This window comes from Choristoneura fumiferana, chromosome 5, assembly GCF_025370935.1.
Source record: "Choristoneura fumiferana chromosome 5, NRCan_CFum_1, whole genome shotgun sequence".
NCBI classification, from domain to species: domain Eukaryota; kingdom Metazoa; phylum Arthropoda; class Insecta; order Lepidoptera; family Tortricidae; genus Choristoneura; species Choristoneura fumiferana.
The window spans coordinates 19,832,174-19,849,991 of record NC_133476.1 but is presented as its reverse complement, the minus strand read 5'-3'; the positions used below and the strand labels follow the sequence as shown (position 1 = coordinate 19,849,991).

The following is a 17,818-nucleotide window of genomic DNA, read 5'->3' as shown; positions in this document are numbered from 1 at the left end:
ATTCACTGTTCCACAGCATTGCTAATTTATTTTGCCAGGAATCTAAAATAGGACTGTTTTGAAATATAATTTATAAAATGTTCTTTATTGAGCATGATCACTTTGAATGAATTTATCAAAAATTATTTATCAATGGAACACTTTTTTTATATTGAATTTTGGCCAACAGCTTGCTAACAGAGCCAGAGATTTTTTTAGTAGCAGCACAGTCCATCAAACGTCAAAAAGGTCAAATAAGGTTACCATGGAAACAACGTAAACAAAACAAACAAACGTTCGTCATTATAGCGCGACCTAAGTTCTAGACATAACTTTATTTCGCTTATTTATTTATCTTCCGTGTCACCATGAGCAGCATGACCCGTTGGTTGGATGTAGAAGTAGGCACAGACGACGTGGAACTTAATACACTGCCGGGTAACCTAAGTCTCGTGGATTTGCATAATGACAATGAGTATAGATTGCTGCTCGGAGATTTGGGACGAGGCGAAGAAGGACCTAGGCTGAGGGTAAGACTATTTGTTGAGCGACACACATGGTTTCAAATCATAAATAAATAAAATAAATAAATATCATGGGACACTTGACACCAATTGATAAACATACTTATATAGATAAATACATACTTAAATACATATTAAACATCCAAGACCTGCAAGCAAACATTCGTATTATTCATACAAATATCTGCCCGGCTGGGAATCAAACCCGGGACCTCAAGCTTCATATATAGTCAGGTTTTCTAACCACTTGGCCATCCGGTCGTCAAAATATCCCAATGTTGTGTATATGTTTGTGCGTAATTCCGATTATTTACGAGAATTGGAGTCGATCTGTAGTGTTAAGTATGTATGACTTCAGTCTAAGCCAGAAACAAAAGAGAGTAGATTTGTCGTGGTATAAAACATGTAAGTAAATACACTTTCTATCATGAAAGCCTTTTAGTGATAGGTACGTATATTTTTGTCAACTATTTAGACATCAAGTTTACATGTTTTTAAGTCGTTTTATCTGTCTTTTGTAGCCTTTTCTTTTTAACTTTCCTCTATTTACTTGTATTACAAGATTCATATTACATAATTATCGCTTCTTTGCGACAAAATTGTGCAATCTCCAAAGTTGCCATATTACCAGATGTAATTAAGATTGGTTTTTGGAGTCTTTTTGTATTTTTTATTTCAACTCCAAATTTTGTTACTTTTACGGTCATCCCGTAAAATCCATATCGAAAATACAAACTGAAACATAGATGCACAGAAAAACCAGAAAAAGAGACCAGCGCTAGGAATCGAACCCAAGTCCTCAGCATTCCACGCTGCGTGCTATACCCCTACACTACCACTGGACAGTAGTACAGACACAAAGTTCTCCTATGCACTACATGCTTAAGTGACTAAATAAGAAATAACAAGCTATGTGGTGCATAGGAGAAATTTGTATCTGTACTCCTGTCCAGTGGTGGTGTAGGGGTATAGCACGCAGTACGGAATGCTGAGGACCTGGGTTCGATTTCCAGCGCTGGTCTCTTTTTCTGGTTATTCTGTGCATGTATGTTTCAGTTTCTATTTTCGGTAGTACCAGATGTCACAGTTTTGTCGCAAACGTGCGTATGTACTTAGAACATTGTAGCTTGTACCTATGTAAAGAATTAATCGTCACTACTTTGAAAAACTCTAGTATCTCAAATCAATACGTCAACAAAATTGAACCTTGACCCAATGGTCATAAAGTGCACTCAGAAAAGTTATCCATTTTGAGATACGAGTTTTTTAAAGTAGTGACGTAATGTATGTTTGCAGATATTTCAAGGTGTTAGACAAGTATCAGACATGATCCTACCAGACTTACCGCTAGCGGTTGTGAGTCTGTATACTAATGAATCGCAGCCTATGAGCCTGCCCATCATTGCTGTGGCATTCAGCTCTTGTATCTACATCTACCGTAACATGAAGTTGTTTTACAAGTATTATCTACCTAGCGTGGAGCTCAGTACAAATGAAACAGAGATTTGGAAACAGGTAAATAATTTAACCATAACTTTTTACCTTATTTTGTAATGAAGTAGCAAGGTAACAGATTTATAACCTTAGACTTCAATAAGTCAATAACTTTAGTTTTAACCTAGAAGTTTTAAATTGAAAATACAAACTGAAATATAAATGCACAGAAAAACCATAAAAATAAGACCAGCTCTGGGAATCGAACCCAGGTCCTCGGTATTCCGTACCGCGTGCTATACCGCTACACCACTGCTGGTCAACGGTACAGACACGAATTTCCCCTATGCACCACATATCTCAGCTTGTTTGTTTCTTATTTAGCCACTTAAGCAGTGACTTAAGCGTTGACCAGCAGTGGTGTAGCGGTATAGCACGCGGTACGGAATACCGAGGACCTGGGTTCGATTCCCAGTGCTGGTCTTATTTTTCTGGTTTTTCTGTGCATCTATATTTCAGTTTGTATTTTCAATTTAGGTTTTACGGGATGACCGTAAAAGTAAAATTTGGAATTGAAATAAAAAATACAAAAAGATTCCAAAAAAACAATCTTAATTTCTTTAGAAGTTTTAACACAAAAATCCTTTTTTGTAGCAGACTTCATGGTGCTCGGTTGATTATCGATGCAATCAAGAACTCATTTCATAACTTTACAGATCACTTCTATGGTTCATTATAGATCAATGGTTGTCAATGCCCCAAAAATACTAAAATAGTTTTTTTTTTCTATTTTATTTTCTAGGCTGAAAAGCACCTGTGTGACCTACAGTGGTCAAAAACATCTTAAGTTTTCCATATTCAATTGATCTCAATCCCAATAATGCGAAGACCACCTTTGCTTTCATGTGAATTATCGAACAGCACCTTACGTTAATTTATTTATTTTCAGCTTATAGACCCAGTGAACCAAAACCCTGTAACTGTTTCAACCTATACGGAAAGCCTAAGATCCATCCCAGAAAAAATTCTAAGCCTGCAATCAAGAAACTTGCTCTCAATGACTGTGGACCAACAACTAGAGTACCTTGAACACGTCTCAAGCTTACCGGTCATGGACTTGCCTGATATTACCTGCGTCACTAGCATGAAGATGAATTCTGTGGATCGGTATGGCGCTGGTTGCTTGATTGTTGGTACTGAGGAAGGAGATGTGATTGTGCTAGAGTCGCAGACGTTCGCGCCATTGTCACAGGTAAATGTTGCCTACCTGAAGATATAGTAAAACTGTTGATGCGATTAAAAAACTAGCGTCCCGCCCCGGCTTTGCACGGTCACTATTAAAAAAAGGTCTCTATTATCCGAGGACACTATTATCGTTTTTTTTTTCTTTATTCTTTCAAACTATCTGTAGGTATACTGAATTTCATTTAAATCGGTTTAGACGTGAAAGGTTAACAAACAAACAAGGACAAATTTACAAACTTTCGTATATATACCTAATATTAGTGGGATAGTATGGGATATGTTGGCGAATTACAACAGAAGAGTAAAAGTTTAGTGTTCAGATATCTATCTATTCTAATCTTATACATTTAAACGAGCAATTATTGTATATATATATATGTAATCAGAATCTTATTCGATTGATGGCAAACGAGCAAGTCTCCTGATGGTATGAGATCACCACTGCCCATAGACATCGCAACACCAGTTGCAGATCGTTAACCTAAAGTAAGATGGGATCAAGTGCGTAATACGGCTGTCTTACTCTCCACGCCGAAACACAACAGTGAAGCACTGCTGCTCACGGCAGGATTGCGAGCAAGATGGTGTAGCTCCGGGCGGACCTTGCACAAGGTCCTACCACCTGCAAAATCTCGTAAACAACTCCAAAGATTTCGACGAAATATGTAATGTAGGGGTTCTCGGGGATGACAAATCGATCTAGCTTGGTCTCTGGGAAAACGCTTATTATCGAGTTTTAGCCCGAGCAAAGCTCGGTCGCCCAGGAACTATAGTATAAAAAAGCTTTTTATTCTATACATCATATTTTATAAGATTTTCGAAAGTTAAAATTTTCCTATATTTATAATTTTTAGCGCCTTTTTCATTTCTGCAGGCAAAGTTGTGCGTGGTCAGAAAAACTCCGTACCAAATGGTGGCAACAGGGTTATTCAATGTGGACTATAGACTTACCGTGGCAACGAGGTGACATGCAATGAACCATGCAATTGCATTATCATGCTTTCTGTTACACACGTGACGTTTTCTTGTTTAATTTTGATTGTCACATTTTTTGTGGAAATTTAGACACCTGCTGAGATAGCCAAAGGTACGCTGCGCACATAGGTACGCACCACCATTTAGGTACGCCTCTCACGATAGCATAAAATAGCTTTCTAGTTGTGTTATGAGTGCTTATTGCTTAAATTTCTTGTTAGTATTCAGTATTCAGTATTCATTTATTTGGCAAAAACATAAAACATAAGACTTACAGAAATTATGCACCCTGGTAGGGTATAGCCACAATTATTATGTATATTGATAGTAGTCTTCTTATATTCCCTTTACGTAGTGAATTTAATTTGACAATTAGTCTCGCGAACGATTTTTAATTGTATCTAAGTACAGATCTATTTTTCCATCATATTATGTCGGATAAGTTCGTTTCTAAGTTGCTTTCTCAATAAGTCTCACAGATAACCTAACCTAACCTAAAAAAAGTTGGAAACTCCCGACTTTGACACTTCAAAGTTCAATATCTCAAAAACGGCTGAACCGATTTTGATGAACATGTCGAAGAACCATCGCTAGAAAACTTGCTTTCAAATAAAAAAACCGCGTTCAAATCGGTTCACCCGTTTAAGAGCTACGATGCCACAGACAGACACACACACATATCGGTCAAGCTTATAACACCCCTCTTTTTGCGTCGGGGGTAAAGAATACGATCCTTTCAAAGTAAGATAAAAACGAACTTTTCCGACAAAATTCGATGGCAAAACGTTATTGACTACCTGCATCTGTAGTTTAATTTTGATCCTAGCGTCGTGATTGTCAAATGTCGCTAAACCCCCTATCATGCTTATTCCAGGGAGAAATCCGTATGTCTGCTGAAGAGGGAGTGGAGCGAAGGTCGAGTGCTCTTCAGCACGCCGGAACACATCATCGCCATCGAAGTGATGCCGGCTGACAACAGTGTGCTGGTCATCTGTGCTGACAATACGCTCGCTTGTTACAGCAAAAAGGTATAAGGTGTTCAGTGTAGGGCTCCTTAGCCGTTGGTAGAAAAAAACAAAGCTAGGGAAGGGGGAAACACTCATCTGTTACAAAAATTAGATCGATCCAGCGGTTCTCGAGTAATCGGGGAACACTGAAAATATGACCTGAAAAAGTTTTCCAGCAAAAAAATACCTTTAGTAGTCGTGATTTTTCTAGGACAATAGTGGTCTACCTCACCTACATACTATGGGTTTCAATCACTCCTGCTGGGTCGTGCTGAGTCACCGACTTCGAGGTAGTAGGTACCTACCTAGAAAAATATTTTTAAGAGTTTTGTAGTCGGTTCCATTTTTTTGTTTTTTTATTTTATTTTTGGAGTCGGTTTTACTTTTTTGTTAAAAATTTCTTTATTTATCACTTTTTAGTGTTTTGTAGCCAAAGTACATCTCACAACGATTCCATTAGGCCCAAACACGACTTAGTTACGTTGTATTATAGCAGAGTTCCGTTGCCTACCTTCCGGCTTCAGCATCAGGTCAGTTCGAAAGAATCATTAACTTAAAGCCTCTTCTTAGTCGCTTATATAGGTTTAGTAATCATGATCTTTTATAGACGCGCGAGCATTACTTAGATTTGACGAGTTCCATTGGCCATCTACGGTCTTCTTCATCAGGTCCAGTTTACCAAGTGATACTTTCTGAATGTAAATGCTTGTCTTAATGCTAAAAATGCCAAAATCGCCATAGGGGCGCCTATAAAGTTTGAGATTTGCCCTCGATTTCCCTAGAATCCCATCATCAGATCTTGACTTGGTGACAATGGGACCACCTCAGAAGAGCTCTTTCGAATAAAAAAAGAATTTTGAAAATCGGTCCACAATTGACTGAGTAATCGGTGAACATACATAATAAAAAATACGAACATTGGATGGACCATAGAACTCCTTTTTTGAAGTCGGTTGACTAGTGGTATTTTCAATAATTACAATGGATATTGTAATTTATACATATTAATCATTATAAGTGTAGTTCGTTGAAACGGAAAATGGACTGGGACAAATGAAATGGCCGGTCTTAGACTGTGTTTTGTAAGCGCGTGCATAGGTAGTGCCCCCAGAGATGAGGTCCCGCGCACAAGAACATATCATGTCATGATGTACTAACAGCGGGATTTTGACATTCGCTCATTCATTTCATTCCTTCTGCTTTTATGCAATCAGTAGCTATATGTGTAATAATTCCTTTCAACTCTCGTGGCATTACCTATACGCCGGCTGACACTATTTACCGGTCGTACAATACCGCCATGGAAATACCAGCATGACATTTCGTGTACACGCCCATAGCGATGGTGTCAGCTTGACATTGGCTTGACACCAGTTTGTATGGGCGCGCACTCGAAATATCGGGTTCGTATTTCCATGTCGGTATTATCCGAGCCGGTAAATAGTGTCACCCTATACGCCCTTATAATAGTTAGGTGCGGTTTTCTTCGAGCGTTGAACATATAGGATTGCTCACGTACATGCGCGTTCGGTTTAATCTAACGCACGTGTAAGCCCTTAGGTATGCAATGGTCTGAAACTATAGCCCATTAATGTACAGGGTAAGAAGCAATGGTCGCTCAACCTGGAGCACCGGCCCGTGTCGATGACGCTGGTGCCGGTGTCGCATCTCGGGCTCACGCTGGCTGCGGTCGCGCTAGCCTCTGGACACGTGCACTTGTACGATGGGAAGGCGAGACGGGACACCATCTTCGTCAGAGGTAAAACGACAGGTTTTTTTTCTGTACAGATATTAGATTAAAAAAGCTGTTTCAGACACAATAAAAAAGTCCGGGGTTCCATCAAAATAACTGGTACCGGCCATTTGATTTGCTGTATAATACGACTTGTGCCAACTTATTAGGTAACACGGCCGTTCTAACTTTAAAAAAAATTGAAGACGACAATAATGAAATATGTATGCGACATTATTGTCGAGCCTAGCGAGCCTGCAATATTTTTAACTTTTTAATTTTTCGCTTATCATAAACTATATGTTATGCACTTCGTCTTCTGATATGTAAAGAATAATGTCAACTTTTGGAGTATTTATCAGAAAAACTAATTTATTCTGCTTTTCCACCAGAGATGTATGAGGTAGCTGAGCGATGCGAGAATGTGTAACGAGGATACGTTAAATTAAGCGTTTCTATTGTTTCATATATATATATTTTTATTATTATTATTGTAATTTTAATAATTTGTTTTCTGTATCGCTTACTATGTCTGGTGTACAATAAAGAGTCTTTGTATTGTATTGTATTACATTCTTCGCAAAACGCATCCTCGCAAATCTCTGGTGGAAACGCAGCCTTAACCTATTTCTTTGTCAGATGTAGCGTCTGTTATGAAGTTCGGACAACTTGGTCAAGAGGAACACGTCTTTATCATTGTCACAGCAAGTAAGTAATATTAGTAAGTATGTCATTTCATGACACGTCTGACGCAGGACCGATGAACGGTGGAGCAGACGAGCTCTCGAATGGAGACCACGGACGGGATAACGTAGTGTAGGGCGTTCTGAGGCACGGTGCTGAAGACAGAGTATTGTGGCGCGCCATGGAAGATGATGATTGATTGATTTCATGACAGCCTAAACGTCTAAGGCCTACTAGGCATGTAAATCAGCGACCCGTGGCTTTGCTGTATTATGATTAGAGTATTTACTGGGAAACGTTCATATTTGTCATGCTATTTCAGTCAGCTACAGTTCCCATCAAGGCAGCGTAAGGGATGGTCGCATCGAGAGATTAATGATCGATATAGAGTGGTTAACACCTAAAGTTAAGATTTTTTATTCGGTTTTTGTTTAGGTTACACTACATTCTCTAAATACCTATATCATTTGATCGTGGGGGTTATAACATCTCTTATAGGGATATATTTCAAATTCGTGGTTTGAAATTTGTCACTAATAAATAAAGTAGTTAGCATATTTAAATACAAACAGGACACGTCGGCAACATTCGGAAGTAGTCGTGAGTTCCCAATTTTAACGATGGGAACGGAACATTCACTCTGGCCCTACTACGAAATCGAACTTCGTATCTTGCCATCCCGCTGATGCTTATATCATTTATAACGAGAGAGAGAGGGACAGAACAATACGAACTTTGATTTTCGGTTTTCGTATTAGTCCCCTGTATTTATGTTTTAGGTGGTCATCTCATGCTTAAAATATTAAAGAGGACGGCGGACTTCAACGCTCACGGCGTGGGTCGTGGAGTCGTCCGCTCCCACTTTTGGGCACAAGCCGTGGCTTATACCCAAGAAGTCGAAGCTGTTCCTGGAGCAGAGCGTGAGGGAGAGGGAAAATGCTGTCGGTAAGAGCTGGCCCATTACAATATTTGTGTCTCTGTTTTCTATTTTTTGACGGTAAAACCGTTGCATGCCGCACTGGTCTTAGCATAATTTTGCAAGTTTTTTAATTTAATACTGACTAACGGTTGACCTTTACGCACCTAATGAAAGTGTACATTATCAGCGTCATGTGCATCTACATTTCATTATGTAGCTCCCTTATGGGCACTGGCACTCGCACACAGAAAATACACAGAACAAGAGTAAGACGTACTAAGCTAAGACACAATAAAACATAGGTATCATTATTGTAAAGGTGGATGCACCCTCCTAGATGGAAATACAATATTTAATGCACCCCATATTCTTGAGCATTGCACATAATTAGATAAATACTCGTATTATCGAAGTTTGCATAAGATGAGGATAAACGAATACGGTATTAGACAACTCCTGATTTTGCCAAATCTTAATATTATTATGAAAATATAGATATACATATAGTGTTTAGCGAAGAGAAAATTTAAATCGGTTGAAAATTGGATTTATAGTGATTTTTTGAAAAATCTATATACCTGTCTCTTTCTCAAACGCTTTTCTCTATGCAGCACGCAGCACGAATTGCTGAGGACCTGGGTTCGATTCCCAGCGCTGGTCTCTTTTTCTGGTTTTTCTGTGCATCCATGTCTCAGTTTGTGTTTTCGATATATACAAAATAGTCAAATACCGTATTCAGCGCAGACGAAATTGATAGATAGATAAAAAGCTTTGCGGGAAACAACTAAGTACTATGCCCTATGTCTGGGTAGCATCGGCCCTGGGGTAAAGAACGAAGAGCCGAGTGGTCGCTCTAGCCGCCGGATGGTCACGAGCGCCTTTTTCGAGTTTCCAGTGCAAAATAAAATTATGTGGCGTCTTTTGAGAGGCGCGGAAGCGCTGTAGACAATCTCGCTATATCTTGATCAAGATTATATATTATTCTCCATCCCAGGCATGCACGTATTGTTCCAACAAGAACTGACCAGGTTGCGGCTGATGGCAGCCAAAACGTTGTGTGAAGCCCACCTCAAGAGTGACAACTCCGTCGGCGCCGGCGCACTGGAGCCCGTCAGACTCGCGGCTGAGGTAAGTTCAAAACAGCTGGTACAAGTTTTTTTAACGATAGGTATATATATGTACGTGCCGTGTCAAGTTTTAGAATAAAAAAGATTGTAGCGGCCAGATAAACCACTACCCCCCTAGCCGCAGCGGTTCCGCGTGTTGGCAATAGTGTCGAAACATATGCACACCGGCGCGTCTAGAAGTACAGCCACGTTCCTTCCGCCACCAACAGAGCGCAGCGGCAGCCCTATCATTTACGTGTTACTTATTATCTTCTATTTTCCCACATTGTGTGCCTCTAAAATCCTTTTTTACAAATGTGTGGGAAATTACGAGCCACTGTTGAAAACCCCTTAGGGGTTTATGTAATAGCTGGCGAACACGCCTTTTTAAAACACGACTAAGGGACCAGATGTAAGAGTGCGCTCTCTATTGCCAACTATGAACTCCGGTCTCCAGTACTGCGGTGTTGAACACTGGCTATCATATCATAACGCATAAGGTCGCGGGTGAACAAAGTAATTGTTTCAGTTCATTGATATGGACCTCCGAAATGCAACGCCTGCAGGGCTACTACGAAACTCGAAACTCGAAGTTCATATCGTACCGTCCCTCTCGCTCTCGTATTAAATAGTATAAGTGTCAGAGGGACTGCACGACACGAACGTCGAGTTTCTAGTTTCGTAGTAGCCCTGCTGATTCAATTAATAAGTACCTAATGTACAGTCGGAGCAAAAAAAGGTTCGTCACCCTAAGATCTATTTTCCTTTGCTCAGTATGAGCGATAATCTGCTTTACCGATTGAGTAGGACATACTGCGTCACCTGTCAACCTGCTAAACATAATCAGGTGACCATACCAACCCTACCACTGCACCTTGGCACTGATAAACACTGACAATTAAATAGAACATTATTTGATTGAAACTTTTACGAAGTTGTTTTATTAAAAAGGTTTTGTATTGATGTGAAACTAGATATAATGTTAGAGGTGTATTATATTATTATGACCCTTGTTACCATGTCAAGTAAGTATAATTTGATATGCACTTGTCGACTTAGTACTTTGGTTTCAAAACGTACTAAGAGTCTATGACTTTGTAAAGGAATCAATTTAATAACTGACCAAGGCTTTCCTACCACCACTGTACTCGTACAAAGCAAAGCAAATCATCCTGATTGAGTCAGTCAGGATAGCTTAGCGCAGTGGTCGGCTGACTTGTCAACATTTCCAGGTGGAAGGTCTGGGCCCGGTGTTTCGGGTGACGCTGTCTGTGGAGAACACGTGCGCCGACAAGGCGGTCGTGGGGCTGGCTGTGCTGTTCCACGCTCACACCGCCAATTACAAGGTGTCGCAGCCGTACATCAAGGTAGATCCTCCCTACTATCCCATCCTACTAATGTTTGATTGTTTGGGTGGATGTTTGTTACTCTTTCACGCAAATACTACTGAACGCATTTGGATGAAATTTGGCATATAGGTAATATATACCCTGGATTAACATATACATAAGTTTTAAGCTACATACTAATTCTGCGCGAGCGAAGCCTCAGGCAAAAGCTGTTAATATATCGATGCGAAAGTTTGTGAGTATGTGTGTATGTTTGTTACTCCTTCACGATAAAACTGCTGGACGAATTTGGATGAAATTTGGTGTGAAGATAGCTGGGCATTTGGAATAACACATAGGCTAGTTTTTATCCCGATGTTCCCACGGGAATTCAGTAAAATCCCCGAATTACAATTCAACTGCTGCAGGAGTTAATGATTTACGCATGCAAAGCCGTGGGTATGCACTAGTAGGTACAACCATAAACTTTAGATTTTTACACGTTACGACTTTACCTGCGACGTCGTACGCGTTTATTGTTAGTTCTATGTTATTTGTGCACATTTAGGGGCTGTTTCACTATCCATTGATTAGCGTTAACTGGCGGTTAGGTGTGATGCCGTCTCTATTTGTTTTGTTCGAATAGACGGAGACGGCATCACATTAACCGTCGGGTTAACGCTATTGTTGGACTTGCTGATAAACCTCAATGAATTCTCTCGTTCTGCCCTCAGGTCCCTCTCCTAGCACCGAACAGTAAGCTCCGCTTCCCCACAAAAGTGGAAGAAGTGTTCGACGCGGAACTCAACCCGGACATTTTCTTCCGCTCCGTGACCGGGCAGGGCGGGGAGCGGGCGCTAGTCAAGGTGCTGCTGCTGAAAGAGGGGCGCCGGGGGCCAGTGCTGGCTGCCACCATACAGATGCCACCCACTGACCCTATGATGCTGCCTTACGATAAGATACAGGCTACGGCGGATTTTGGATCCTAGATACAATTAAAGTAACTCTGTCGGACGAATTCTTGGCGAACGAAGTCGCGGGAAAAAGCTAGTAACTAATAAATAAAATTTAAAAATGAAAGTTTTCTTAATCCGCTCGCTAACTACTGAATAGGGTAGGTAATGTCCTCGTATAATGTAAAAATCTATGTATTGGATACATAACTACACTTCAAATAGAATTTGACGTTAGTATTGTTGTATTGTTAGGTCCATTTGACACAACTTTGACATTTGTGTCGCGTTTGTGATTGGTTAAATCCCACTATCCCACTATACTATTGGATGTTTGGATGTATGTTCGTTTACTCTTTCACACAAAAACTTCTGAACGGATTTCAATGAAATTTAATATATAATATACTCTGGATTAACATATAGAATACCTTTTATCCTGATGTTCCCACGGGATAGGGATACAATCTCGAACTAATAACCGCTAAGCTTAGAGTCATGAAATTTGATATGTAGATAGCTGGACATCTGGAATAACACATAGGCTACTTTTTATCCCGATATTCCCATGGGATAGGGATAAAATCTCGAAAAACCAACCGCTGGGCTTAGAGTCTTGTATTTTGTTACGTATATAGCTGGACATCTGGAATAACACATATGCTTTTTTCAATCTCGATATTCCCACGGGATTGGAAAAAATCTCGAAATAACAACCGCTGGGCTTAGTCATGAAATTTGGCATGGTTGTTATAATATAACGTCAATGAAAACCACGATGTAATTTTAGGGGATTCCCACGAGAATTTAATAAAATCCCGGAATTTCAATTCAACTGCTGTATCAAACTCAAACTCAAACTCATTTATTTGCTTTGAAACAATACAAAATACTGAATCAAACCCTGTAGGGGCACTGCAATAATGCTATTATTAAAATAAACCTTAAACTTATGAGCGCAGATATGGATATGAGCTCGTACCTTAAACTTAAACTTAGCTAAAAACATAGTCAACATAACAATTTTAGTAAAACACAAGATATTATTAATAATTGTACACTTTCTTATAGTGCTGGCTAGTGCTTATCCTCTAAAAATTCCTGTAAAGTGTAGTAGGATTTTTCTACAAGGTATTTAGTAAGTGCAGTTTTAAATGTTTGACCTTTTAAGCTTTAATTAAATCTGGACTTTTATTATATATTTTGTGCAGTAAGTGCAGTTTTAAATGTTTGACCTTTTAAGCTTTTATTAAATCTGGACTTTTATTATATATTTTGATGCACATCTAACAATTTACGCGTGCGAAACCGCGGGTAAACGCTAGTAACATTCATAAAGAGGTGACACATGCACTGTTATGGTAAACAAGTGGTTGCGTAATATTTAATTAAGTAAACACCTTTACTTACTTACGATTATGATGTTTTTCATTAAATAATCAAGGCACGATTTGGTCGAAGATATATTAAACGCATCTAGCAGACCATTGGAGTTGTTCTGGATTGGCGTAGGAGTAGGCGAACTGGCGAAAATGACCTACTTAGTTCCTGGGTTAATCTGTTAAATAAACACCCAGGTTTCAAAAAATAATCAAATCAGCTCACGTCCACTCACAGCTGGATAAAGGTTTCTTCTTTTCCACGCCACTTTGTCCGGTCCTATGGCAAAAAATATGAAATAAACCTCCTTCAGGCAGGCGGGTAAAAAATCACAAAGGTAAAAGTTATAGTCTTAGTGCTATGGATATACGCTATTTTGCCAATATACTTTTTCACATCGTAGGTATTTCTTGTAAGGCTGCGGAACCCTACACTAAGCATGGTCCGACATGCTCTTGGCCGTTTTTGATAAATAACTATAATTATCTTTTGAAGTCAAAATACCACAAACGGGACTTATCACGCTATTATTGCACAAGTAATATTTACCTCCGTTTGTGGTATTTTGACTATGAGTGAGAATCACGAAAGTTTAAAACGTTATATATCTTTTGAATGCGTTGTAAGTTTGGTTTTTCCCTGCTTCAAGGGATCCTGAGCATTTGATATTAATTTCAGCTTGACACCTCCACGCGTTCCTGTGAGAAAAAAACGTCTTGTCAGACGGACAGATGAACAACAAAGTGACCCTGTAAGGTTCCTATTTTTCCCATTGAGTTAGGGGGAGACTCATCTATTTATTTATTTATTTATTTATTAGGAACAGTTACAAATTACAAACAGATACTATTGTAATTGACACATTTATACTACACAATCTACTATGTAACTTAACTACAACTGTCCACAACAATCATAATGTGGCTAAAGGAGCATGCAAGATGAAATAAGTTTAATACTACATTATTGCTAAAATAAACTAACTAGGTATCTAAAACTAGTGTCACAGTGGATTTAAATGTTTTTATTGACATTGAAAATATGTCACATTCTGAACATATCTTATTAAATGTACGACACAGGCGGGCGATTGGACAATTAGCGGATACATTATTATTACTGAGCGGGCAAGAAAACAATTGAGGGTGCCGGTAAGGCTGTGTGCCACATTTAAACTTAAATTCATGGATAATATTTGCGTCTACAATGTTATTTAGAATTTTAAATAAAAAAGTCATATCCGCAATTTTTCTTCTATGTTTTAAAGTATCGACGTGGAATCGGCTGAAGCTGATCAAAAAACTCTATGTCCACGCAACACGAGCGAAAAAGACGTCGATCGGCTCGGCCGATGCGAAGCGAAACTACATTTATCGACGGGAAAACGTTTTTCCCTCTTAAAGCGTTTTTTGATTCCTCCTCGATAGACGTGGGGAGACCCTTACGGAAACCTAAAAAGTAGGTATGTTTATTTACTTGGCACTTATAGGTAGGTATTGTTTTTTCATTAATACCTACGATTTTTAAAATGCAATAAAGTTATCAAATCTTATCTAAGACGTTTATATTCGTCGTAAAATTTACCTACATGCAATGCAATTTACGTTTGTATTGCACATGATATGAGCGAATGATAACGGATTCGCAAGAACATTGTGGCATCATCATCTATAACATATACCTCTAATTATCTAGGATAATAAAGTTGTAGCAGGGCACGTTCAAGTTTAGACCAATAATATTTAATAAGGTATACCAAAAGAAAGTTTTTTTAAGCAGGAATAGGCTTTCGTTTGAGCACAATCACGCCTGAATGGTAAGCAAAGATGTGGACGGAGATGGAGTGGATGCTTGCCTAATAAATACCCGCATTCATCCTAGATTTGAAGACGGCCAGATTGTAGCGATCAGGGAACACACAAGCCGGCAGAGCCATTCGCTAGCTGTCCGGATAATGAAGGTCGAGCGAAAACGCTTTGTGCGAATTTTAGAGACGCTGACATTATAAGACCCTGTCCAGACGGAGCGTCTAGGTTCATAGTTAGGTACACTCCGTCCAGATGCTCTCTCTATGGAAGCGCGCGAGCATCTGGATGGGGTGTATGAAGCACTAGTACCTCAGGAACGCGAGTGTCTATACCTTCCGCCACCTTACTTTGGCTTAAAGTTCATTATGATTGGTTTTTTGGAGTCTTTTTGTATTTTTTATTTCAACTCCAAATTTGTTACTTTTACGGGTATCCCGTGAAACCATATCGAAAATACAAACTGAGACATGGATGCACAGAAAAACCAGAAAAAGAGACCAGCACTGGGAATCGAACCCAGGTCCTCAGCATTCCGTGCGGCGTGCTATAACCCCTACACCACTGCTGGACAGGAATCTAGACACGATTTTTTCCTATGCATACATATCTCAGGTTGCTTATTTCTACTTTGCTACTTAAGCAGCAGCATCATGCATCGCATTAATTAATTTCCTTGGCAGATGTGTGGAATCATGTAGCAGGCATCGGTAGCACAAATATGTCACCTTGGTACGCGTTTTATTTGCTTTGACTGTACATAAAAGCTTGCAAAATATACTTAATTTATTGATTGGTTTTTTGGAGTCTCTTTGTATTTTTTATTTCAATTCCAAACTTTTTGTTACTTTTACGGTCATCCCGTAAAACACGCACGGAATGCCCAGGACCTGGGTTCGATTCCCAGCGCTGGTCTTATTTTTCTGGTTTTTCTATGCATCTATATTTCAGTTTGTATTTTCGATATTAATTTATTGAATCAGGCGTTACTTTTCTGATGTCCATTTCAATGAACTGAAACAATCTTTTGCTCACCCGCGACCTTATGATAGCTATGCAATATATATATAGATATGCTTATGATAGCTATAGATATGCAAGAAATGTGTGTGGGTGGAGGAACTGCATGAACACACATTTCTTGCATAAACATAGCTATCATAAGGTCGCGGGTGAGCAAAGATTGTTTCAGTTCATTTAAATAAACTTAATTTTTAGGGTTCCGGAGCCAAAATGGAAAAAAACGGAACCCTTATAGTTTCACCATGTCTGTCTGTCTCTGTCTGTCTGTCTGTCCGTCCGCGGATTTGCTCAGGGACTATCAATGCTAGAAAGCTGTAATTTTGCACGGATATATATGTAAGTAAACTATTCCGACAAAATGGTGCAATAAAAAATAAAAAAAAAAAATAGGGTACCTCCTCTAGACGTAAAGTGGGGTTGGTTTTTTTTTCTCATCCAACCCTATGGTGTGAGGTATTGTTGGATAGGTCTTTTAAAACCATGAGGGGTTTGCAAGACGATTTTTGCGAAATATTCAACTTTAAAGTGCAAATTTTCATAAAAATTGAGCGTCCCCCCCCTCTAAAATCTAAACCGGTGGGTGGAAAATTTGAAAAAATTCAGAATGGTAGTAAGTATATCAAACTTTCAAGGAAAACTATAACGGAAAAGTTTGCTTGAGAATTATTAGTAGTTTAAGAGTAAATAACAGTTTAAGGTATAAAATATACCTAAACTTGGAAGATTCCGTATAAAATACGAAATCCTTAGAAAAATATGACCGGCCGGTCTTTGGCCGGTTTTTTTATACAACATTGTTGCCATGTACGATAGGTAAAAGCACTCTCTTTAACCAAACCTCCTTAATTTTAACTGTTATATTTACTTTGTTGTAAGGATTTAGTCAAGTAGATAACAGAGGAAGGATTATCCGGCGCGATACGAAAAGGATGTCGTTATCGTGTCACACCGACCACAAGGTCGAGATTACGATAATCTAAGATTATGCAAATTATAATTGCATAATGGAAGTTGCAACATTTGACTTCGTGGGTTAGGTTAGGTTAGGTTCAGCGTCTTTAGCCCATGTAGCGCCCCGAGCGCCCGTGTGCAATTATTACTTTAACGCCATCTAGGAAAAGCGCGGTCAAAATAGAATAGGTAACACCTCTGGGCAAAAGGGCCCATAACACCACTGCGCCCGTGTGCAACGCACACCCTGCACTATACGTAAAGGCGCCCCTGAGCGTCCTTTTTGTGAGTCTAGTACTCTAGGTATACTTCTTTAACGTTACTACTCCGATTCGCTGTTATCTTATCATGCCGAACCCACCCTCCTCTACTTCCACATAAAACGAGATCAGATAATGTCACACGAACTTAACAATACGCTCTACTCGAATCTCGCTCATCGTCGGCGGTGGGACAAGTGCCTAATCAAATACCGTAAACTGCTTCAACTTTGCCCTCTGGCCCCAAAATTGCCTGATTTGATTTAGAGTCGATAACTTAGCACTTTTATAGGTTTTTAAACTTTTATCCCCTCGTAATAATAATTCCCGTGTAGATAAAAGTTTAAAACCTAAGAGTGCTAAGTTATCGACTCTAAATAACCTATAAGAGTGCTGGTTTTCAACCAGCGATATGCTGAGCCGGGACTTTTTATAGCGGCAACACTTCTTATTGTTATTTTTACTAACTATGTGTCATTGCTGTTATAAATAATAATTTTCTTTCTTTCTTTC

The 17,818-nt window shown here is 39.2% G+C and overlaps 1 protein-coding gene across 1 annotated transcript; it reads left to right on the top strand.

Annotated features, from left to right (window-relative positions):
* The first annotated feature begins 233 nt into the window (after positions 1 to 233).
* BBS1 (Bardet-Biedl syndrome 1) lies at positions 234 to 11,989 on the top strand. The gene is given in 12 exon segments (XM_074087434.1): positions 234 to 509; positions 1,800 to 2,018; positions 2,887 to 3,189; positions 4,057 to 4,145; positions 5,032 to 5,185; positions 6,764 to 6,923; positions 7,536 to 7,604; positions 8,360 to 8,421; positions 8,423 to 8,525; positions 9,494 to 9,627; positions 10,838 to 10,972; positions 11,668 to 11,989. Coding segments are annotated over 12 exon segments (1,845 nt in total). The 5' UTR covers positions 234 to 347; the 3' UTR covers positions 11,923 to 11,989.
* The last annotated feature ends 5,829 nt before the right edge of the window (positions 11,990 to 17,818 follow it).